At 39.7% G+C, this 24,704-nt stretch overlaps 1 protein-coding gene across 1 annotated transcript in view; it reads left to right on the forward strand.

Annotated features, from left to right (window-relative positions):
- Window positions 1-3: 3 nt before the first annotated feature.
- PTEN (phosphatase and tensin homolog) overlaps window positions 4-24,704 on the forward strand; it is a 96,469-nt gene continuing 71,768 nt past the window's right edge. The window contains exons 1-2 of the mRNA XM_065553502.1: window positions 4-242; window positions 319-746. Of these exons, the coding sequence (XP_065409574.1) occupies window positions 668-746 (79 nt within the window). The 5' untranslated portion in view covers window positions 4-242; window positions 319-667. The remainder of the gene's footprint in view (window positions 243-318; window positions 747-24,704) is intronic.

Consider the following 24,704-nt stretch of genomic DNA (forward strand, 5'->3'; position numbering starts at 1 on the left):
ACAGCAGCGCCTGAGCCCGCGCAGACTCGCTTCTCCGTGCGAGCCGCCTTCGGACACGCCGCCTTCTCCTCACGCGAGGCAGGGAGCGCCCGCCCGCCCGGCTGCGCGGCCCCAACGCGCGGGCTGCGCCGCCGCCCCGGGCGGGGAGCGGAGAGGAGCGGAGCGGGACGGGGGGGCCCGACCCGCTGTCACCATTTCTGGGGCCCGGCGCGCTGGAGAGTTCCCCTCTCCGCCTCCATCGCCTCAAAGACGGCGGCGGCGGCGGCGGCACATTCAGGGACCTGGGCCGACTCTAAACCCTTCCGCCGCCGCCGCCGCCGCCGCGGCTCCAGCGCCGCTCGGGGCAGCTGGGGAAGGAGGGGGCCGCCGCCGCCGCCGGGAGCAGCCGCTGCCGCCGCAGGGGGAGGAAGGTTCGCTGCTTCCCCCGTCCCCAGCCGCCGCCTGCGGGCCTCGGGCAGAGCCGCAGAGGCAGGCCCTGTCCACGGTGCCATCTAGCAGTAGCAGCAGCCATTACCCGGCCGCCGTCCAGAGCCCAGCGGCCGCCGCTGCAGCAGCGGGGAGAGGGGAACCAGCCTCAACCAAGGCCAGGGCCGTCTGCATCCTGCAGAAGCCGTCGCCTCTGCCCTGCCTGTCTTCGCTGTTCCTGAGCAGCCCCCGGCTCCCAGACATGACCGCCATCATCAAAGAGATCGTCAGTAGGAACAAAAGGAGATACCAGGAGGATGGCTTCGACTTAGATTTGACCTGTATCCTTGCCCGGCCCACTCTGGCGTTTGGCTCGCCGTTCCTCTGAGAGCCGCGATCATCTCCCCAGCGACCTGTCGTGTTAATGCTGAGCAGGGATGCGCGTCTGTTCTCCCCTCCCCCTTCCACAGTGCTGCCATGTTCCTGACTGAATCCGCTGTGCCTCCCCAGTGCAGTCAGAGCCCAGGCGGGCAGGCTGAGCGCTCGGCCTAGGCCCTGCACCCAGGATAGAGATGAGATTAAAATGAAAATGAGTGCTGCACCTACAGCTATTGCATCAGACCCTTACAGCAATTACCTAGTGTGCCTGCCTGTGTTATTTGTATAGCTAGGGTCGGCATAATTATTTCGAGCAAAATCAAATTAAAAAATCAAATGTGTGGCCAGGTGTGTGCAGTTATTGTGTTTGCAAGTTGGTCAGTTTTTAGCAACCGTATTACTTTGTTTTGTGAAAAATTGAGGCAGTCTGTTATAGAAAAAGCATATCCCAGGTTGAATGTTGTCTTCCTTCCAGTTGATTGATGTAGGATTGGGCATGAACATTACCTGCTCTGTACTTGTGTTTTAGGTTCTGTCATATATAGCTCAAAATAGAGATTGAGTACTTATTTGGTCCCTAATGATGGTGTCATGCAGATTATTGGGTATTATATTTAGCAAATGGTGATTGTAGAGATTAACACTGGTGCTCATTTGAAATTAAAGCATTCTAGTGTGGCCTGTATTGACATTTCTCTTACTTCAGTGTCCTGTCCCATTTACAGTGATTTCATTGCTCATGTTCAGAATAGTGCCTCTTATCTTGATATATGATTTTAGTTCAAATATAAAATGTAATTGTCCTACTGTGCTGCATGTACTGATGCCTTTTTCAATTGGTAACTCAACTACTTGAATCAGAGACATAATTTTAGTGGATGTGTAGTTTTGATTTGCTATTACCTGGGTCTTTGTGTAAATAGATACAAAATATGTACTGACTGAACAAATAAGTTCATGTTTGAATATAAGAAAATAACTATCCATATTTAAAAATCAGTCTCTTTTTTTAAAAATACTAATTGGTCCATTCAGTGATATTTTATGCTGGTAGATCTTGTGTGCATTAATGTACTTATGCCTATGTGTATGAGGACATTTCACAAACGAAAATAGGGGATGAGGTTCTTTTTGTCAGCTGACTGCTATGTTTTGAATACATAGGACTCTGAGAAATGTCCTGTTTGGGGATATGTAATCTAACTCTATTAGTCCTAACAAGTCAAACCATGAAGCATTAGAACTGCATAGTCCTTTGAACAGATGTAGTATAGTAGCAGCAGTGGACAGATGTTTGTCTTTGAATGTGTGTTGCAAAGTTAATACAATATAAGGTTGTATTGTCATGTATTAAACTATGAGAATTAAGTTCTGTTGTTTATCACATGCTATTAACTAAAAGTAGAATTTGCTATTGAAGTACCTTCAGTCAAGCACTAAAACTATCTTAAGTATTGAAAATAGTATTCATTTTCAGAAGGAGGTTCGAATTTAGAATGGGTTTACAGTAAAGTCAAGATAAGCTTATTGCTCTTCAGAATATGAGCAGTATTGCATCACAGATACTAGATTTCTTCTGTATGGAGAGAGTGAAGTGTCTGTAGTACAGAATATGTACTGTTACATTGATTTGGGTGTCAGCCTAAAATTTTGAAGATTATTAAAAAACAAAATGTGTGATCCCAGGAAGTGACCATTTAGATTTTTTAAAACACTAGCTACTACTTAGTAAAGCATTTGGGATTTTTGGTAAATATTTTTTATTCTCTTTTGGGAACATACTGATGGATTTAATGAGTTGCTATCATTTCAGACTTCCATTCTAAGTTCTTGCAACTTTTTATTTCTCTGTGATGTGGATAGTAATACAAACCTGGATTTTCAAGATATAGGTTAATATTATAAAACCTACAAGACTAATTCTTGCTCTAAAATAAAGCTTACAGACTTCAATTTTATTGCTATGCTAAATAGTGTACGTACTTATGACTTCTGTAATGATAGTAAAAATGGAAAACCAATAGCAAGAAACCTAATTTCATACTTCTCAGTTTTAGGGTTGGTCCTTAAAACATTTTTTTAAAATGTATATGTCAAAAGGACATACTATAACAAAACAGAACTTCCTTTTAACTATTCATCTGCTTATACTTATTTTTGGCTTCTTGGTAAGAAGATTCTTGAATTTTAGTTAATGATTTTTTTCACTTATCCGGCTCAGGGTTTTGCATGATACATTCAATATTGTTACAAAATGTGTCTACTTTGTACTTTGCTGACTTAAAAAAAAAATCATAAACCTATTTTTTTTTTTTAGGTTTACATTAGAGGTTTGTGAGAAGACAAACTAATTTGGACAGAGACAACTTCTGGTTTTAACTTGTTTAAGTTTATGGAAAGATTGGTTTTAGAAATAGTTCAGAATATTTCACAGAGGAGTTAGTATCAAAATAGCTATTTTCCATAAGGTTCTTATTCACTGTAGAAGATTCTGAACAGATAATAAAGGAAGAAGGCTCCATGTACTGAATGACAAAATATAATTGGATGTATTAGAATACTAAACCTGATAAATTGGTGAGCATTTGATTTTTTTTTTTATTACGTTTGTGAAGGCTTCACAAGGAAGACCTTTGACAAAGTTGTTAGTGGGGTAGTTAGTATAACTTTTGAGGTACTGGATAGGACTAAGTTGTTTTCTCTATATAACTTAATCATTCTTTATACATGTAATCTGCAAATTAATCTTAGTTGAGTTAACTTTTTTTGTGGGTAGAGAGATTGCTCATAACTTTGAGAAGGAAAGACTAGATTTTAAATGTAGCATAGAAGGAGGTGTATGAGCATATGATCTCAGGATTGTCAGCTTTTTGGATTTTGATTTTTCTTGTGTTTTTTAATGTCAACAGTCAGGATGTCCTTTTTTTTCTTTTAAAACAAACATATTTACATAGCTTACACATTCCTGAACATACTTTACAGGCCATAAAAAGTCCCTTTCAACTACAAAATGTTTTTTTGGGGGTGAGTTGGAATTGTGTATGGGTAGTGGTCACATCCCAGGTTTAATACCAGAGATGTTCTTATATGTTGGTCTTAAGTTATATGATCAAAACATCATAAACTAATCACTTAACAAGTGTCATACGATAAAATCAGTTTAAATTATTCATGCAGAAAGAAGATTCTAACTTGATTACACTGATTTTTACACATTACACAGGTTGAACTGCTAAACAAAGTTCTTATATGTCACACTACAACATGCACCATTTGTGGAAGTTTTTACTTGGAATAGCGGTGGAAAGGGATGTCTTCAACATTATATCCATTCATTTAAAAAAAGTTAAAAGTAATATAAAATATTTTTACCTGCCTCTGATTCCTTCTACCATATTTATCTCTACTTCAGCTTGAACAGTTTTAAGTATAGTTTGTGAAATAGTAGGTGGGGGGTAAGGGGCAAATATAACTTTTTTTATATTACTGGTTTCCCTTTAACATACAGTGACACCTTAACTGTATTTTTGAATAATTTTACAATGTTTGAATACCTGGTATTTCTGAAACTATGTCCTTAATTTTTTTTTATTTGCTGTGGTTGATGAAAGTTAAGTGGTAACAATTGTATAGAACCGTCTCGTGTAACTTGGATTGAATGCATGTGTTTTAGATGTAGTCTGTAGAAAGTTACTTAAATCTTTTGTGGAGCTTTCAGTCAGTTAAGAAGTCTTAAAAAAAAATATAGTTGGTTGATACCTATATTATATACCAGTTCACAGCTTCAGTCAGGCAAATTATGATAACTGCATTTTAAAATGTTCATTTCACACCAAAGTTCCATCCTGCATTGAGATCAGCTAGCAAGGACACCTGTACTGATCTTGAAGCAGGACTAGGACCCCAGTTGTGTGCATAGTGACTTTTATCCATATTAATGTCAATGAACTCCTATAAAAGTTCTTACTATTATTACATTTAAAAATAATTGTGCATATATTGGTTATTTAAATCAAAATTCTGAGCAGACGTTTCAGTGTAATTAACTAAATTTTCCCTGTTAGAACTACTGTCAGAGAATTGTGCATTTTTGAATGAAATCTTAAAATGATCATATAACTTCACCATAAATTATTGCTTCTTGGTTTTAGGAAAATAAATCCGAAGTAATGATGTGATGTCTTAATCATCGAATATTTAAAAATCTAATATTCCATTTAAATTAGAACCAATATTTGAGGTTGAATATCTAATTAAATGCAGTCTTTATAATTGAGGCATAATATAGTGATTCTTATTAAATATTTTGTAATGGAAGGTTTTACTTGATATAAAGGTACTAAAATCCCCTATATTATTCATGACTCTTAAGTGTACTAGTAAATCATTGCATTTACTAAATTTACTGGTGAGAAAATATTCCTGTGTTTACGTATGCATTATGTTACTTAGCAATATTAAAAGCTTGACAGGTTCGAATTGCTCTTGGAGAATTATCTAGGAAGTTGCATTTTGATCATGAAAAATTAGTTTCAGTATCACTGTGAATTATTCGTATATCCTCTTGTAGTATTGTACCTAATAGCTATTATTTTTTGAATGTGCACCAGAAGAGTGTTGGGTCACGAGGCTGGGGCTCAAGAAACCTAGCTTCAATTTCCTGGTCCACTGCTAACTTCTTGAGTGAACTTTGGGCAAATCACTGCCTTATTTTCCCCATCTGTAAAATGTATTAATAGTACTTCCCTACGTCACAGTAGTGTGTGTTCAGGATAAAAAGATTTTGACATGTCCAGGTACTGTGATACCATATAAGTACCTAAGATAGAAAACCAGGTGCTGTTAGATGTAGAAATTTGTGCTTTTATTAAAAAACAAACAAACAAAAACCACTGATTAAATGAGCCCTTATCTTTTTGTGAGGAAGATTATTTAACTTTGCCACTTTTGTATTATGTATTTATGGATAGCACTGTTTTGGTAACTAAAGCCCATACAAAATATGTATTTCAGTAATTGCCTTTGCAAAAAAAGCACTTTTGAGGTCAGCATTTTTGTGCTGTATTAGAAGGGAGACTTAGTGTATTTTCATTCAAATTTGAGCTTGGCTCTTAGTATTTTCCTGTTCTATAAATAGTATGATAGTGCTAACTTCATGAGGAGCTGCTTGATTTCTGCATTGTCTAACGATTTTAGTCAGTGTGCAGCTTTTCTGAAGACTGCACAAGGTAAACATAAAGTTAAAAATTAACAAATTACCTGTGTACACTTTTAAATGGACAGAAGCTGCCAACTCTTATTCCATGTGTTCACTTGTAGCTGCTAGTCAAGTGATGGCTAGATGTTATGTTTGAATTCTTCTGTTCAAGTATGAGAGAAATGAATACAGAAAAATAGTGAATAACTTGTAAATGTCTGAAAAATGAATAGTGGTTTTTTTAAAGAAATAGCTAGTAAAATTAATTCTTTAGTGAAATTGTATGCTCTCAAATATTAAACAGAATCTTAGTTGGACAAGTAGTTCTGGAATATATAATGGACTTGTCTAATCTTGTATTAAAATAGGTACTGCCCTGTAATGTGTAAAAATGTTGCAGGGTTTATAGAGCAAATGTATACTAAAATTGAAATTTGGTTTAAAAAGACTAAGGAAACTTAAGTTCAAGACTGCAACTATGTTAACCAAACATTAATGTAATTATTGGAGATATCCTATCTCCTAGAACTGGAAGGGACCTTGAAAGGTCATGGAGTCCAGCCCCCTGCCTTCACTAGCAGGACCAAGTACTGATATTGCCCCAGATCCCCAAGTGGCCCCCTCAAGGATTGAACTCACAACCCTGGGTTTAGCAGGCCAATGCTCAAACCACTGAGCTATTTTGTAGTGCTCTGTACCAAATTATGAACTCCTGGGAGATATCTGCAATACCATTTTGAGCTGTACAACTAGCTATCTTAATTCTGTCTCTACTTGCTTTTGAAAGGTTATTAAAACCATATTACTTTACAGTGGAATTTTCAGAAGTGCCGGCTATTGGTGTTTGATCACTTACTTCAATGGGAGTGCAGTCAGGCCAATGCTGAGCACTTTCGAAAATCCCACCCTTTAAGCCTTTGTTTTAAGGTAATATGTCAATGGGTGAGTTAAACTTCAGCCTTTGAGAGTGTTGTCATCTTTATGGATGTGTACCCTATTTAGCAATTTGTGGCCATCACACTAATTCCGAACATTAATTCTTAGTTCTGTCCTCAGATAGTCGCATGTAACTACTTTTGTTAACTTCAAAGAGTATATTACCCATGTGTCTCGGGGAATAATATAGTCCTGTATATGGAGCTTGTGAAACATTTGGGCTGGTTAGTATTGCTGCAGCATGGCATATATAGAAATACGAGTGAGATCTCTTCATATCTGTTGATTGTTGACTAATAGCTCTCTTAGTAAAGATTTTTTTTTTTTGTCATTGCATAGTTGGTTATTCTCAATACACTTAATGATTATATAGTAACTATTGAAAGTTTCCAAAGTGTAACGTTTGCTGTGTGGGTAGCAGTTACTTTCTTGATAAAAACTACCAAGTTTTTCTAATGTGTTAAATAATTTTCAGAAGCACCTAAGTACCTTTGATTTATGCCAGAGGAAGGCACAATTACATGTGTGTTTTTGTATTATCTTGATCTGTAGCAATTTGAGTACAGAAATTCCTCTTAACTTGATGAGAATATACTAATTTATGGAAGTGACCTATGTGACTTAATGTAGCACAGTAATTCCTTACTTAAAGTCGTCCCGGTTAACATTGTTTCATTATTAGGTTGCTGATCTATTAGAGAACATACTCGTTTAAAGTCGCACAACGTTCCGTTATAAGGTTGTTCGGCTCACCCTATTCTGCCCGCCCAGTGCTCCTGTCATGGAGTAGGCTCTGGGGCTTGCCCGCTTCCCAGCTGGAATGCCAGGCGGGCGGGGTGGGGCAAGCCGCTGCACCCCGTCTGGAACACCGTGTAGTCGGAACAAGCCCCCGAACCCGCTCCCCAGCTGGAACGCTGGGTGGAGTGGGGCAAGCCCCCACGCCGTGACCCTGCTCCCCGGCAGGAGTGCCAGGCAGGCAGTGCAAAGCAAAACCCTGTGCCCCAACCCCACTACTCCCCTGCCTCAACCAAGCTTCACAGTCATCATTGGTGAGTAAAACATAAATTGTTTAAAATTATTTAAAACGTATACTGTATATGTATATAATGTCTTTTGTCCGGCGAAAAAAATTCCCTGGAACCTAACCCCCCCCCCATTTACATTAATTCTTATGACGAAATTGGATTCACTTAGCATCATGTCACTTAAAGTAGCATTTTTCAGGAACATAACTACAATGTTAAGCGAGCAGTTATTGTATTTCAGGAAGCAAAAAATATTTGAAAGGAAAATTTTCAGCATCTGAGCTAGAACCATACAGAATATATTGCCCTTCAAAACATGATAAATTAATATTATTCTTAGGCAGGACTTTGTATATGAAGTTTCTGCCTAGAATGTAATTTTTGTTTGGTACATATTGCTGAACTTAGTCTTTATAATGAAATGACAGAATTTGCCTGAATCAGTGTTGTCAGGCACCACGTTAATGCAGCATAAAAAAAAGTGAAATTAAACAACCTGCCAGTAAATCTAAAGTTAGTATTTTTAGTCCCTTTGCACTATGTGTAAAGTTACCACGTAAGACATTTTAACAGTAATAGACTGTATCCCCGACCAATGCAAGCCATAAAAAGCAAGGGAATAACAGGTAGTTTTTTTTTAAACACCTTATGAACACCCCTTCGTTCTCAGTCTAGTGTGTGGTGATTGCTCAGATTTCTAACCTGGTTTATTGGTTATATATATATTTGTCTTGGTATCCTGTTGGTGTTTCTTTTGTAATTACATTTTGTGTAATTCTGTACATCATTTTATCCATGTGTGTAAATGATACAATAACTAATTGCAAATAGTGGCTGGAAGATGTTTTTCTGTAATGTTTAGGAAGTGATGAAGGTCCGTTAACTCTAATTTGGTATTTATACATAGAAATTGCAGAATTGAAATCTGAATGTGTATGCAAGTAGAATGAAGTTTTTACATTAGTCTTTGAAGGTTAGGGTAGAGATTATGCAAGAGTGATAGTTGAGATCAAAAAGAGGAACTAGTAAATAGAGTGTAGCAGGGATGTTGAATGACTGACTTAATTATTTCCTTGGTTTTCATGGTGTGTGTTTGGTGAGATATGCAGTGTAGAAAAAAAAACTCAAATTAATTTTTTCTGTGTGGGGAATTTTCCATAGTTTTTAATCTCTGTATATCAGTATGGTTATTCATGTAGTTTGGTATCAACATTAATACGTATTGTATTAAAAAACATAAATGAGAGGATTGAGGTTGCTTTTTCCTGTGCAGTCTTAATTCTGGACTTTGGTGTGTATGCATTACTCTAGTTCTGCCTAATATCACATATGAAGTCCTGAGGTAGAGCCAGCAATAGAACCCATTTCTCCTGGGTTTTAAGGCTTGTCTGTGGCCTGGTCTACAATAGGAAATTAGGTCAATATAACTACATCACTCAGGGGTGTGAAAAGTCTACAACCCTCAGTTACTCAGATAAAATGACCTCCTTCTCTCTCTCTCTCTCTCTCTCTCTCCCCCTCCTCCCCCGGTGTAAACAGCACTAGGTTGATGGGAGAATTCTCCTGTTGACCTAGCTACCACCTCTCGGGAAGGTGGAGTAGTGGAGTACCTACGTCAATAGGAGAAGGCCTCCTCTCATTGGCATAGGTAGCATCTTCACTGAAGTGCTGCAGTGTTTTAAGTGTAGATGAACCCTACAAATGAAGTTACTTCAGGATAGCTATTCTGCAATAACTCCATGTGTAGGCACGCTTTTATTTGGCAATAAGAGTGCCTTGTTTTGGTTTAGCTTAATCTGATTTGGTAGTGGATTCAGGAATAGTTTCTGTGCTTTAAATTCACACCGTACCTTAATCTGTATTAATTTCTAAGACCTTCCTTAGTTGATTGTAACATAAGGTAACACCGTTTCTGTTCTTGCAAGTCTGCTTCCTTCACTGCCCATCCTATGAAGTCAGTGGACAAGGTTCAGTAGGAAAAAAGTACATGATCATGCAATTAAACGTTATCAGAATGCATATATGCAGGGGATTTGAATAAAGGTCGCGTGGACAGTTTTTAATGTAGGGTAGTTCTGTGACTCAAATGGTAGAAATCTGTGCTGGGATGCGGAAGTGCAGTGTTCAGACCCTACTAATGTATGATGGGGGGGGGGGGAGGAGGAGGAGGGTATAATTTTTTAATTTTTCCTTTAAAACAAAAAATCTAGGAAATCGCATGTGAAAACTGTTAAAAGAATGTTATTTAGGTTTCAAAGTAAAGTGCAGAAAAGTTAAATACCGGAGTGATAGCTGCCCATGCAATCTTAATTCTGCTCTCTTGAACATATGCAGTACAAAACAGTTTTTAATTACAGGGTCACATTTTTTTTCTTGCCAGGATCCCTGCATCATTCAGTACACTAGATGGATGCATAAAGTTGCAGAGAATTGTAAATCCTGCATTTCCTAAATTGAGTGCTTGATTTAGCAGCTAACATACAGTTTTTGATCTAATATTACAAAAACACCTCTACCCCAATATAATGCACCCTGATATAACAAAAAGAAGAACAGGAGTACTTGTGGCACCTTAGAGACTAACAAATTTATTAGAGCATAAGCTTTCGTGGACTAGTGTGCCACAAGTACTCCTGTTCTTCTTTTTGCGGATACAGACTAACACGGCTGCTACTCTGAAACCTGATATAACACGAATTCGGATATAACACGGTAAAGCAGTGCTCCGGGGGGGCGGGGCTGCAGACTCCGGCGGATCAAAGCAAGTTTGGTTTCACCCATAACACAGTAAGATTTTTTTTTTTTTTTTTTTTTTGGCTCCTGAGGCCAGCGTTATATCTGGGTAGAGGTATATATCAAAAATAATAGCAGTCACTAGACTTCATTAGAATAAAACAAGTGTATTCCACCCCCAATCTGGTATTGAAGATTGCTTTGCATTCCTGCTTTTGTCTCTGTATTAATGATCTCCCAGAGGAAGTTATGATTGAGGATGTTAATAGTAGAAAATTCTTGTAAACCCCTAAATTAGATTTCACAAAACTTTCATACAAAATGTCTGTCCTCCAGGCTGATATGCTTTTGTATTTTTCCCTATTTATGAAAGTTTTGGATATCTCTTGGGACTTCTATAAAATTTTGTATTCTAGTTCTTGCCAAGAACAGTGATGCAAAGTGTGGATACATTAACTTGGAAGCAGCTATCAGAAAGATGTAACTCTCTAGCCTAGAAATTCTTTTTGGCTAAGAAGGAATACAATGTTGTAGCTCACTCTTAGTTGTGCTGGTCTTGCAGGCTAAAATGAGTAAAGAGTAGAAGAACATATTGTTTTTGAATATGAGCTGAAGAGATTCACATTCTTGACTGTACATATGCGCTCTGTCTTTGCCAGAAACATCTACGCAGACTTTGTTGGGGCCACATGCATGTTTCCTTGTGGAACTGAACACTTATACCTGAAGTTACATATCCTTCTAGCTGCTTTTGTTAGCTGGTTTCCTTGTTGAACTATATTTTCCTATAGTTTGAATAGTGTCATGCTGTTGCTTGGTTTGTTAGACCCTTTTTATTTTAATTTCTTACTGCTTATTTCTCTTGGTGGTGAGAGAATCTCATTCACATTCTGTAATATCAGCAACCACTTCTTAGGGAATTTATCAGCTTTCCAGAGGAACTCATGCCATCTTTTTCGTTATCTAAATTTTTTGTGTTCATGAATCTGCGAAGCATGTTACAACTAAAAATCCAGCACACCTTTTTCTTCAAACTCTTTCTCAAGCATCTCTTCTGGAGTAAATCTGACCCCTATGCATGGTTTTCCACATTACTATAAAATAGAACTTGCTTATAGCCTTTGTACTCCAATTAGACATTTTTATTGTTTACATGAAGTTTTGTAAATAGAGGATTTTCTCCCATGCGCATAGGATAGATAAACAGAATTGCTTACTGTGCTTAAATTACATGCTACAAGTTTCAGTTTAAAATATAAAAAGGATTTAAACTGAAAACATCAGACATTAAAAGGTTAAAATGTTACTCCTAAATTGCAAAATTGTCCTATCAATAAACCACATCTGAGACTCTCTTCTTCTTCTTTAAGGCCTGGTCCCCACTTAGTCCGGACTTCGGACTAAGGTACGCAAATTCAGCTACGTTAATAACGTAGCTGAATTCGAAGTACCTTAGTCCGGACTTATGCGGTCCAGAAGCGGCAGGAAGTCTCCCCCCGTCGACGCCGCGTACTCCTCTCGGCGAGCTGGAGTACCGGCGCCGACTGTGAGCACTTCCGGGATCGATTTATCACGTCTTAACCAGACGCGATAAATCGATCACAGAACATCGATGGCGTGCCGCCGGACCAGCCGGTAAGTGAAGACTAGGCCAAAGTCACAGATGGCAGAGCTGGCAAAGTGCAGCTGGTTGGCTACAAGGAACCCTCCTTAACTCTCTGAAGAACTTTCTTCCTGTTCATTTCCTTTCTACTATCTGACCATCCAGAATCGCTGAAAAATAGCAGGCTGATTATGTGTCCCAGACCAACTAACAGGAATGCAGCCTGTATCTAAATAGGGAGTGTGTGTACAGGATAGTACTGCCAACTGGCAAATGTCATGTGTGCCAACAGGCTTCTGTATATGCATACCCAGTGCAGCTCAGTGGATTTTTTATTAGGAACAGCCAAAAAAACTACACACACATGCGTTGGCTCTTGAGGTACAGCCAAACTTCTTTAAATCTGCTTCAGAGAATGCTTGTGGATGTCACTTTAGGGGTGAATCCTGTCCCACATCTGTCACTGTTCTTGAATCAGTAGGATTTAGTGGTGCAGAGGTTGAGATAAAATTTTGGGAGCTCATGTAGAGGATTTGCACACTTTGTGTACCATTGAGGTCCAGCTCTGCAACACTATGCACCTCATACAGCTAGGGTTTGGCGGTAGTCATTGAATCCAATGTCCATTTCCTCTATACAGTGGAGCAGAAGAGACATTGAGACTATTCCAGCAAATGAGGAATGATGACTCTGCTGCGGAGAGGTGGCATGGGGATTGATCCCAGCGCACACTTAATTTGCTTAGGATATGCACTCTGCCTAAGATTTGGGTCTTTGGCAGATTATAGTTCTAGTTTCAGACGGTCTGCAGACTCAGGAAGACAGCACAGCATTGATTACACCAGTTTCATATTTGAAAAGTTTGAAATCATGAAGGCTAAAAATACAATTTTTTTTTTCTATATAGAAGTTTAAGATTCGTAGGACTGGGTGAGAGATGGCTTTCACTTGTCAGGAAGTTGCCTACTCTCCATTGGTGATTTGCCAGGTGGATATGTCAAGACCTGTATCTATCTTAGGGTATTTCTGCACAGCAGCTGGGAGGTGTAATTCCCAATATGGGTAGACATACCCATGTTGGCACTTCCCAAGCTAATGCCTAAAAATAGCAGTGTGGCAGCAACAGCACAGGCGGCAACTCTGGCACCTCCCCTGTGTTACATGCTTGGGCAGTAAGCCTGTGCCAGTGTGGCCATGCCAGTATTATTAGGTGCTAGCTTGAGCAGAACTAGCACTTTCCACACTGGGGATTACACTTCTCAGCTGCTGTGTAGACATACCTTTAGTTACTTCTAAAGAATGTGCTGTGTGTGTGTGTGTGTGTGTGTGTGTGTGTGTGTGTGTGTGGAGAGACACACCGAACAAAACTTATGAATCTAGAAAGAATGCTGGCTTTTCTTTTTGTTACCCCATATTCGAAGGAGCATGTGTTGATGTTACTTTTTTAAAAAAGTCTAATTGTCAATTTACAAAATGTCCATACACAGAAAATCCTCTATTTAGAAAGTAAACTTTCTATGGGCTCTCTAGTATGGTTTTTAAATACCATGCAGAACTTGCCACTTGTTGCATAGGTAATTATTACCTGTGAAAGAAAATGTTTAAAAGTGTATTTTGTATAAAATTCATACACCATATAATTCTTTAGGTAATCTAATGATTTAAAGCTCTAATTTTGTTGATTTAAAAGAGAATGTTCTCTATTTGACAAGCAAGGTTTTAGTTGGGTATGTCTTTGCAACTCTCTTGGGAATGGATTTAAGAGCATCTTAATTATTGGAAAATATTTCAGGGTAACTTATTAGGCTTACTTCCATTATTTACTGTTCCATAACAGATGAAGTTACTGAATAGAATTCTTACGTTTTTTCTGATTTATAGTAAAACACTGGCTCACCCTAAATGGAACTGCTTAAACAAATGTATTAAAATACTGGAAAGAAAAAAAAAATTATACTGCATGCCCTTTAATTGTTGACTTATACTCAAATGTAACTACAAAGGAAAACAAGACCACTTTTTAAATTAATTACAACTTCTAATGGTTACATTATTTACAGTTCCTCTAGTAATAGCACAAATCTCAACTTTTTAAAAATGAAAAAAATTCTTTTCATTTTGGGAATTATTTCAGGGTTATGGAATAAAGAAATCTATTTACTGTCAAATCCAGAAATACAATTATAAAAGAGAACGCTGTGATATACAAGTAATTCACTTGTATGTTTCTTTTTCACACTTTATCTTCTGTTTGTCTTACTATCAGGGAAGCATCACTTTTTCATCGTAATATTTGCTATTATTACCAGTGTAATTCTATTGTACTGTGTTCAAAAACTTATTGCGATTAATCACAGTTTCAATTGCATTGTTAAACAATAATAGAATACCATGTATTGAAATATCTTTGGAGGTTTTCTATATTTTTATACAGGGCCTGCGAGGCCGGGCTCCAGCCTCCCTTGGAGTGCAGAGCTCCAACCTTCCTCCTTCCCCTGCTGTTGGCAGAGCTAGGGCTTCAGCTTCTGCTGCCTGCAGAGCTCCTGAGCTGGGGCTGCCACTGCTGCCTCCAGAGGTATGCAGTTAACATGTTAAAAAAATTAATGCATTAATTTGGTTTTCAGTTAATCGCAGGCGTTAACTCTGATTAATTGACAGCCCTGGTAAATACAATTGTCAGAGCTGAATTCCTTCCTTTTGTAAGTTTGTCAGTGCTAATGTTAGGGAAATACTTTACTCTTAAAATCTTTATCAGGTAGCAGATTAGAAGAATCTTTGTTTGACTAGAGAAGATTTTATTGATGTCTTTGAAACTTAACTTGAGGCTTACACTACTAATTTTTCTTTCCAAGGTATCCTGATGTTAAGCAGCCAGTGTTGAATTGGCAATGAGACGAGAAAGCTATGAAAATGTTAGTGTTTAATAAAGCAGTAAACTATCAATATTGATGTAAGTCCTGATTCTGCAAACAGCTGCACCAGGAGGGATTTCTGTTCTCCTGCTGAGTTCCATTGAAACATGAAACAGTGCACTGGGGCCTTTGTTGGCACAAAAAATGAATGTTAAAACCAACATGAGCAAAACCATATGTGGTATAAAGGGAAAAATTGCTTTAAATAGGAATAGGGGTTTGAATTTTAATTTAAATAGGTTTGACTGTGATAATTTATTTGGCTGTCTCTGATTTAAATCCAGTGTAAGCTACCAATTCATGAATAATGTAGGTGAGTTGGATGGAATCTCCAGGTGTTGGAGAGGTAACTCAAGATGAAAACAAGAAGATTCAAATACTGCTGTGGTCAGTTTGGATTCTGTTTGATCACTCAGAGCCACACAAAGAGAGTCATGCACATTTGTTGGAAAATCAGTCCTGACACCAGGATTTTTAACTGTGCGCATGACAATATGGTGTGTCTCCTCTCTTCTCTCCTCTTCCCCCCACCACTCATTGCATGTGTGTTTTTCTTTGGGGTTTTTGTTTTTGGAGCGGGTGTGGGGGAGGGGAAAGGGAGAGGAGTGGAAGTCTAACACATGGTCCAAAATCAGAATTTCCCTAAAAGCTATCTTCAGAATAACTTCAGTTATTGGTTTAAGGCAGAGGTGGGCAAACTATGGCCCGCGGGCCACATCGGGCCCGTGGGACAGTCCTGCCCGGCCCCGAGCTCCTGGTCCGGGAGGCTAGCCCTGGGCCCCTCCCCCGCTGTTCTCTCTCCCCTGCAGCCATGATAAGGGGCAGGAGGTCCTGGGGGGCAGTCAGGGGACAGGGAGCTGGGGCTGGTTGGATGGGGCAGAGGTTCTGCTGGGGGCGGTCGGGATGGGGAACAGTGGGGTTAGATAGTCGGTGGGGTCCGAGGGGGCAGTCAGGGGAAGTTCTGAGGGGGGCAGTCAAGGGGTGGAGGTGGGAGGGGTCAGATGGGGGTGAGGCCAGGCTGTTTGGGGAGGCACAGCCTTCCCTTCCCAGCCCTCCATACAGTTTTGCACCCCGATGTGGCCCTTGGACCAAAAAGTTTGCCCGCACCTGGTTTAAGGTGTATTATTTGCCTTCACGTTTGTAGCTAAATAAAGTTCCCCATTTTTTTTCTTCTTCATGCTATCTGAAAAATAAAATCTAGCTCACAGTTAATCTTGAGGCTCCAGTAATTTTGCTTTGCAAAATGGTAACCTTTTTTTTTTTATGCATTTAAACTCAGTTTAGGCCTTGAACTTAGAATCTCACTGCAGCCAACAATTTTTTTTTTTTTTAGAAAAACTTTTTTTCTTGCGGGTAAGAGGTAAGGAATGTATATGGTGGGTTCAGGAAAGATTTTAAAACAAATTGTATACTTTTTTATATTAATCAGTGCATGCAATTTAACTGTTATGTTTCATCTCATTGAGACTCCTTTTCAAAGGCATAGGTGGCTTCATTTACTATAAGTGCATGAATTTTTGTCTCTGTGCTCAGAGTAGCAGCCGTGTTAGTCTGTATCCGCAAAAAGAACAACAGGAGTACTTGTGGCACCTTAGAGACTAACAAATTTATTAGAGCATAAGTCCACGAAAGCTTATGCTCTAATAAATTTGTTAGTCTCTAAGGTGCCACAAGTACTCCTGTTCTTCTTTTTGTCTCTGTGCTATTGCCATATTACTTCAGAATAGTCTATTGTAATATGAGGATGCATTTGTCCAAAGATATTTGACAGTAAGTTTGACCAGGTTTATTTAGTTCTACTTTTCATGTTAAATAATTGGCTTCTTTAGCATGATTTTTTTCTTTTAGAGGCATTTCCAGAAATAATAATAATCAGTATTTGAAATTTGCGAAAGCTAATTTTCTGCTTCTTTAGATTAATGATTTCTCTTTTCAGTTTAAGAGAGCTTCAGAATTAAAATGGTACTTGGATTTCAATGAATTTCACTAATTTCAAGATTTCTAGGTTTATCATTAAATCACTTTGGCATGGAAATCTGGCATGGATTCCCTATGGTGCTGTGGTTGGAAAAGTGTCTAAGCCGTTGAGTATAACTGAAGTTTTAGTAAAATCTGTGATCAGTAATACTCTGCTTATTATGGGCAAGATTCAAATACACCGGGCCCTCGCTAGAACGCGCGTCTATATAGTGCGAATTCGCTTAGAACGTCGTTGCGGCCATGGATCCCAAATTTAATTACTTTCATTGGAATTCATGTTAATGCGTTCCCCGCTATAACATGATCCCCACGTTAACGCAGTACCGCGCATGGATCCCAAAATCCCACATTCTAGCGAGGGTCTGCTGTACTTGCGTTACTCCACAAGTAACTCGCTTCGCTTCCATGGAGCTACGTGCATAGTGAAGTATGTTCAGTGTCAGTAAAGATGGTGGAATTCAGCCTAGAAATGAAAAACTCTGATGAAACTTTTAAGTCAGTCAGCCATCTCTACTGTTTAAAAATTGGGTTGTGGCATATACAGTCCATAGTCTTAAAATAAAGGTGTGTTAGATTTGGCCATAGTTGTTAATGTAAACATCTATAAGGGGTGGGCAAACCTTTTGGCCCGAGGGCCAGATCTGGGTGGGAAAATTGCATGCAGGGCCATGAATGTAGGGTTGGGGCAAGGGGTTGGGGTGTGGGAGAGGGTGCAGGTAGGGGCCAAGGGGTTGGGGTGCAGGAGGGGGCTCAGGGCAGGGGGTTGGGGTGCAGGGAAGTGTGCAGAGTGCAGGAAGGGGCTCAGGGCGAGGGGTTGGGGTGCAGGAGGGGGCTCAGGGCAGGAGGTTGGGGTGCAGGGAAGTGTGCAGAGTGCAGGAGGGGGCTCAGGGCAGGGGGCTGGGGGTGCAGAAGTGGTGCAGAGTGCAGGAGGGGGCTCAGGGTAGGGGTGCAGGGTGTGGCAGGAGGCTCAGGGCAGGGGTTTGGGGTGCAGGCTCTGGCCTGGCACTGCTTACCTTGAGCGACTCCGGGGTGGCAGTGGGGCTAAGATAGGCTGCCTGCCTGCCCTAGCCCCATGCCACTCCTTGAAGCGGCTGGCACCACATCCCTGCGGCGCCTGGGGGAGAGAGGGCAGATGGCTCCGCCCGTTGTCCTTGCCTGTAGGTACCTCCCCCGAAGCTCCCATTGGCTGCGGTTCTCCGAGAGCTGCGAGAGGCGGTGCCTGCAGGCGAGGGCAGCGCACGGAGCCCTCTGCTGACAATCCCGTGGGCCGGATCCACAGCCCTGATGGGCTGAATCTAGCCCGCAGGCTATAGTTTGTCCACCCTTGATCTATAACTATCTTGGATACTGAAGAAACTTGTACTGCTTGAAAACTGACAGGTTGACGTCACCGCATGGGAGGGTTTTCTAAGTAATGGTGCAGGAAAGTAGGGGCAGAGTTTGTGTAAACCGGAAATCTGTAAACGAACTAGTCGAGGTTACAACTCTTTCCCGTCTGTACCTTTGTTTGACCATGTATGCTGTTTGAAACAATATATCCATTAGATTGCACATTTTAAATATCATAATTGCTTGGATGCTTTGGTCTGTCCTCTTTATGGCCTATAATTAAGGCTGCAAGTCTGTCACAGGTCACGGATTCTGTGACTTTCTGTAATCTCCATGACTTTTGCAGCTGCTGAAGATGGCTCAGGGGCTGCCTGACTCAGGCAGACCCTGGGCCAGCAGCAGTTTGGGTGTGGGGGAGGGGGCTCTGGCCTAGGGGCAGGAGGTTGGGGAGTGTGGGTTGAGGGTGCTTACCTTGGGGTGGGAGGCTCCTTGGCTCCAACTGGCATGGCCCCCCTGCAGCTCCTAGGTGGTGGGGGGGCCTCTGCGCTGCCTGCACTCGTAGGCCCCGTCCCTGGAGCTCCCATTGGCTGCAGTTCCCGGCCAATGGGAGCTGCGGCAGCCAGCGCTTGTGGCGGGAGCAGTGGAGCCCTTGCCCTGGCCCCCTGTGTCTGCCACCTATGAGCTGCAGGGAGGCAGAGCGGGATAGGAAGCCTCACCAACCTCCCTCCCCCCAGCACCAGTGGGGGTCCCGGGCCACCTCCCCCAGTACCTGCAGTGCCCCCGCACCGCGCCAGCCCAAGTTTTGGTCAGGGCAGGTATTTTTAGTAAAAGTCATGGACAGGTCACGGGCCTGTGAATTTTTGTTTATGGCCCGTGACCTGTCCATGACTTTTACTAAACGTACCCATAACTAAAACATAGCTTTACCTATAATCTATTGTTTCATCTGCAGATTTCTCTATATAGAAATCCTGGAAAGTAGTTGCATAGATTGAGAAAGATAGTTTTCATTGTTTTGGATATTTTTCCGTCTTGAGAATAATGGCATCATGATTGTGTGAATAAATATTTTCAAATGTGTTTTGGAGTAGCAAAAACTAGATTTTTTTTTTTTTTTTAAACGGGTGAATTAGTTTGCAAACTATCTGAAGTGTGTTTGAATTAGGGGGAAATTAGTGATTAAATACGGTGTTTATTCCCAATTGTAGATGCAGAGGAATTGCTGTATTTAAAGTTGTTTCATGCAATATACTGCAGCATTGGATTTACTAAGTATTTTTGTTATCTTTATGAAATGCTTTTATATACTCTTGAGTTGGAGAAATAGTTCTTTAATAGAAAGCTTTGCTCTTAGTTATGATGTAGCAAAATGATAAATACTAATTTGATTTTGTGTATGTTAGTGCATATCAGAGTAGATTTGATTTAAATCACTAGTCAGGAAGACTCGATTTAATCATGGATTTCTACATAAAAGTGCTTTCATGTTGGTTGTTATAACCTTAATACATATTCTTCACAACTCAGAGATAGGTGAGACCCAAACTGGGTCTCTCTTATGTCCTGCTGCCATTACAGGTTTCCAGTTCCAGTGAGAGAATGGTATGGTAGATCTCAAATCAATGAAGGCTATGCTCAGAAAGACCTCAAGACTTCTGGAATACGTTGCTCAAACAGTTTCACTTTTGTTTCTACTGCCTGTCTCTCCCTTCTCCCATTTATCTCCAGACTTCTTCTCTTTGTCTAGATCTATTCCGCCCCCAACAATCTTCTATTCATTGAACTTTTTGAAACTTTTCATGTTTAGAGAGAGGTAAGGGATTGACTCTGTGTACACATATTTGCAGAGGGACAATAGGATTGAGGTCCGTTATTTCTCACCTCTGTATATTATTTATTTAAAAATATTTTTGCTGTTAACAAGCATGTTATCTCTGGAGACACAAATCCAGAGTTTGAGACCTGCAAAATTAAGAATCTCTGATGGTATCTTCTAAACTGAGCATTGAGTCCCATTGGGAGAATAGAAAGATTAACCTAAATCTATACAGAAGCCCCTGGAACTCCCATAAAATTGGGTTCCCTAATCCATGAACTATTGGAACTCATTTACAAAACTATTCTTAAACATTACATGAATATATTGTCTCATACTATGGAATTAGAATTTATAATCCCTATTTACATATGATGATATGTTTGAGCTATAATGTATCTTAATTAAAACTATCTTTAGATAGGTTTATTCCTCAAAAAGCATTTTATCAAAAAAATCTGACTTAAATAACAAAATTCCGATTTTTTTTTTTAAAGCTTTGATTTTTATCCACCCTGGTGCATATGCATTGTCTTTTTATAAAGGCAGTTGTGTTATACATTTACATATTGGCTTGTTTTGGAACAGTGGTTCGTCATAGGTGAACTTTTTAGTGCAGGATGCAGACTATAAGCATTTCTGTGAACAAGACATAGTTCTGTAACAGGAATCTGGTTTTATCATATGCTTCTGAAACCTATGAAGAAGGTTATTGAGTATACTAATTTAAAAGCTAGCTAGTTGAGTAACTTACGGTTAACTGCTTAAACTATGTCCATGGACCACTTATTTTGTTACATAATTATTAGCCTCTAATTGCTGTAGAGTACTCCTATGTTAGTAATTACTAAATTTGTAAATACAAAGCAGTAGCTAGTTTTTTGTAACTATACTAATTGAACACAGCTTATTACTACTTTTAACAGAAAGCTGTAGACTGCATGCAGTCTAATGTTCAAGACAGCATGTATTTTGGAATTTCATATGGTATCCAACCATGTAAATCTATCGTTGGTCTGAAAGAAGAACAGCTTAGTGACTTAAATATTAAAATGGTAAATTTTATTTTTTAACTTTGGCTAAAAATTGAGGTTTAATAAAAGAAAAAGGTAACTAATAAATTACCCGTTATACAAGATTGATGAATTCCAGAATAAATTAGAAAGCATTTTAAAAACTATTGAGTATATGTTTAACAGTAGGTATCTAGATGTCTTGATTATAGTCATATTTTTTTAGTACCTGAGAATAAACTTGTTTTAAATCATTAAAATAGATACTGCTCTGTAATATTAGAATTACTATGTATTAAATGTTTGTGACTTTGTTGAAAGTTTAATACATTAAATTCTTAAACTGTTTTAAGACTTTATTGTACTTTCACAACTTGTTAAACGTTTTGGTTAACACAGTTTGTAAATACCGAGGTCTCAAATTTATTACTTCAGTACAAGCCACATAGACTGCAAACAGATTTGTGGGGAGTTTGGAATGGTTAACTAAAATTACTTAACTGTTATCTTGTAGCTCATGACAGTCTAATTTTTGAGTAATACTGGATAATTTGTGTAAACATATTCATATCTTCAGAAGATGTGACAAATTATCATCTTAGTGATTTCTTCAGCTTTTTTCATTTTTCTTTGTATAAGGGTAGTATTTCTTTGTTTTAAAAGAATTCATTTATTGTATTAGTTTAGTTAGCTTGATTGTGTACTCATATCTTTCTATATTCTAATAACTGAAGGACTACAATAATCAGAAATGAAGAAAATGTGAAGACAAATCTGTGAATTCATGGTTTAAATTATAGTACAGTAACTCTTCACTTAACGTTGTCCTGGTTAATGTTTTGTTACGTTGCTGATCAATTAGAGAACGTGCTCGTTTAAAGTTGTGCAGTGTTCCCTTATAATGTTGTTTTGGCAGCCGCCTGCTTTGTCCACTGCTTGCAGAAAGAGCAGCCCATTGGAGCTAAGTGGTGGGGGCTGGGAACTAGGGTGGACTGGCAGCCCCCTCATCAGCCCCCCGCTCCCTTAAGTTCTCTGTGCAGCAGCCGCCCAGCAGGCTATCAATTGCCAGGCAGTTCAGCTCTCCCTCCTCCCACTGCAGTGTGCTGCTCCTGCCCTCTGCCTTAGAGCTGCTCCCTGGAGCCATCCTGTGCAGAGGGTGGGTAAGAGGGTTGCTAATGTCAGGGTGTCCTCTCCCCCTGCTCCTGTACCTCCACTCCACAGAGTGGGGGGGACAGGACATGACAGGGCTCAGGGTGGAGGGAGCTTCTGGCAGCGGCTGCTCTCTCAACTTGCTGATCTACTTAAAAAGGCAGTGTACTTAGAGTGGGGTCAGCGTACTTAAAGGGGCAATGTCTCTGTCTGTCTCTCTCTCTCTCTCTCTTTCCTCTCTCTGCCATGCTGTCTCCTCCCTCCATTCATGCTGCCTTGTTGAATTTGAGGCTACATTAACAACAATGTGTTTAACCCTTGTGGGCTCAGTTGAGTGCTAGTTCATCTTTTGGCAGTAAGGTATTCCTTGGGAAATATCCCACCCTCTGACTCCACCACCTCAACAGTATTAAATTATGTGTTTAAAACTTAGGGAGAGGGGGAGAGTGTGTGTGTGTGTGTGTGTGTGTGTACACATACACACACAAAAATAGTGTTTTGTCTGGTGAACAAAAATGTCCCTGGAACCTACCTCTCCCTCTTCCCCCTCCTCCCCCCCATTTACATTCATTCTTATGGGGAAATTGAATTCACTTAATATTGTTTTGCTTAAAATTGCGTTTTTCAGGAACATAACTGCAACGTTAAGCGAGGAGTTACTATAATTTAAAGTTTAGTTCATGGATTACTATTTAACCCTACATTCATCTAATCAACATCCAGTGAGGATTCAACTTTAAATAGCGCATCTTGAATTTTGTTCAACCAGGCTTTCTGTACTCAAATTCACTGTTTCTTTTCTAAGCTCTTTTGGTTTCATGTATCTCTCTTTATTTTAGAACTTAATTTATTTTTTCTCAGACTATCTCAACTATACTGAGATACTGATTACGATATCTGGGACTTTAGTGCAGATGTAGAGCACTGTTATGGTATGTAGCTGTTCATACTTAAACATTTAATTTTTCTTACAAACATTTTATTTACACATAAGAACGGACATACTGGGTCATACCAGTGATCTGTCTAGCCCAATGTCCTGTTTTCTGACAGTGGCCAATGCCAGGTGTGTCAGAGGGAATGAACAGAATGGGCAGTAATCGAGTGATCCGTCCCCTGTCATCTACTCCCAGCTTCTAGCATCAGAAGCTGGGGACACCTAGAGCATGGGGTTGCATCCCTGACAATCTTGGCTAATAATCCTTGATGTACCTATCCTGCATGAACTTCTCTAATTCTTTTTTGAACCCCATTATAATTTTGGCCTTCACAACATCCCCTGGCAATGAGTTCCACAGGTTCACTTTGCATTGTGTGAAGAAGTACCTCCTTACGTTTGTTTTAAACCTGCTGCCTACTAACTTCATTAGATGACCCCTTCATTGTTCTTGTTACCCGAAGGAGTAAATAACACATACTTATTCACTTTCTCCACACTATTCATGATTTTACAGACCTCTCATATCCCCCCCATTAGCCCTCTCTTTTCTGGCTGAACAGTCCCAGTCTTTTTAATCTCTCATGTGAAAGCTGTTCCATATCCCAAATGATTTTTTTACTCTTCTCTGTACCTTTTTCAATTTGAATATCTTTTTTTGAGATGGGGTGACCAGACCTGCTCACAATATTCAAGGTGTGGGCATACCTTGGATTTATATAGTGCTATATGATCTTTTGTCTTATCTATTCCTAATGGTTCCTAACATTTTTTAGCTTTTTTGACTGCCACTGCACATTGAGCGGATGTTTTCAGAGGACTATCCACAATGACTCCAAGATCTTTCTTGAATGGTAATGGCCAATTTAGTTCCCATCATTCTGTATGTATAGTTCGAATCGTTTTCCAATATGCATTACTTTGCATTTATCAACCCTGAATTTCATCTGCCATTTTGTTACCTAGTCACCCAGTTTTGTAAGATCCCTTGGTAACTCTTCAGTCAGCTTTGGACTGAACTATTTTGAGTAATTTTGTATCATCTCCAAATTTTGCCACTTCACTGATAAGCCTTTTTTCCTGATCATTTACCACTGGTCCCGGTACAGATCCCTGTGAGGGACACCACTGTTTACTTCTTTCCCTTCTGAAAACTGATAATTTATTCTTATTCTTTGTTGCCTGTCTTTTAACCAGTTACTGATCCATGAGAGGACTTTCCCTTTTTATCCCATGATAAGATTACTTTGCTTAAGAGCCTTTAGTGTGGGACTTTGTCAAAGGCTTTCTG

Source organism: Chrysemys picta, chromosome 7 (assembly GCF_011386835.1).
Source record: "Chrysemys picta bellii isolate R12L10 chromosome 7, ASM1138683v2, whole genome shotgun sequence".
NCBI lineage: Eukaryota > Metazoa > Chordata > Testudines > Emydidae > Chrysemys > Chrysemys picta.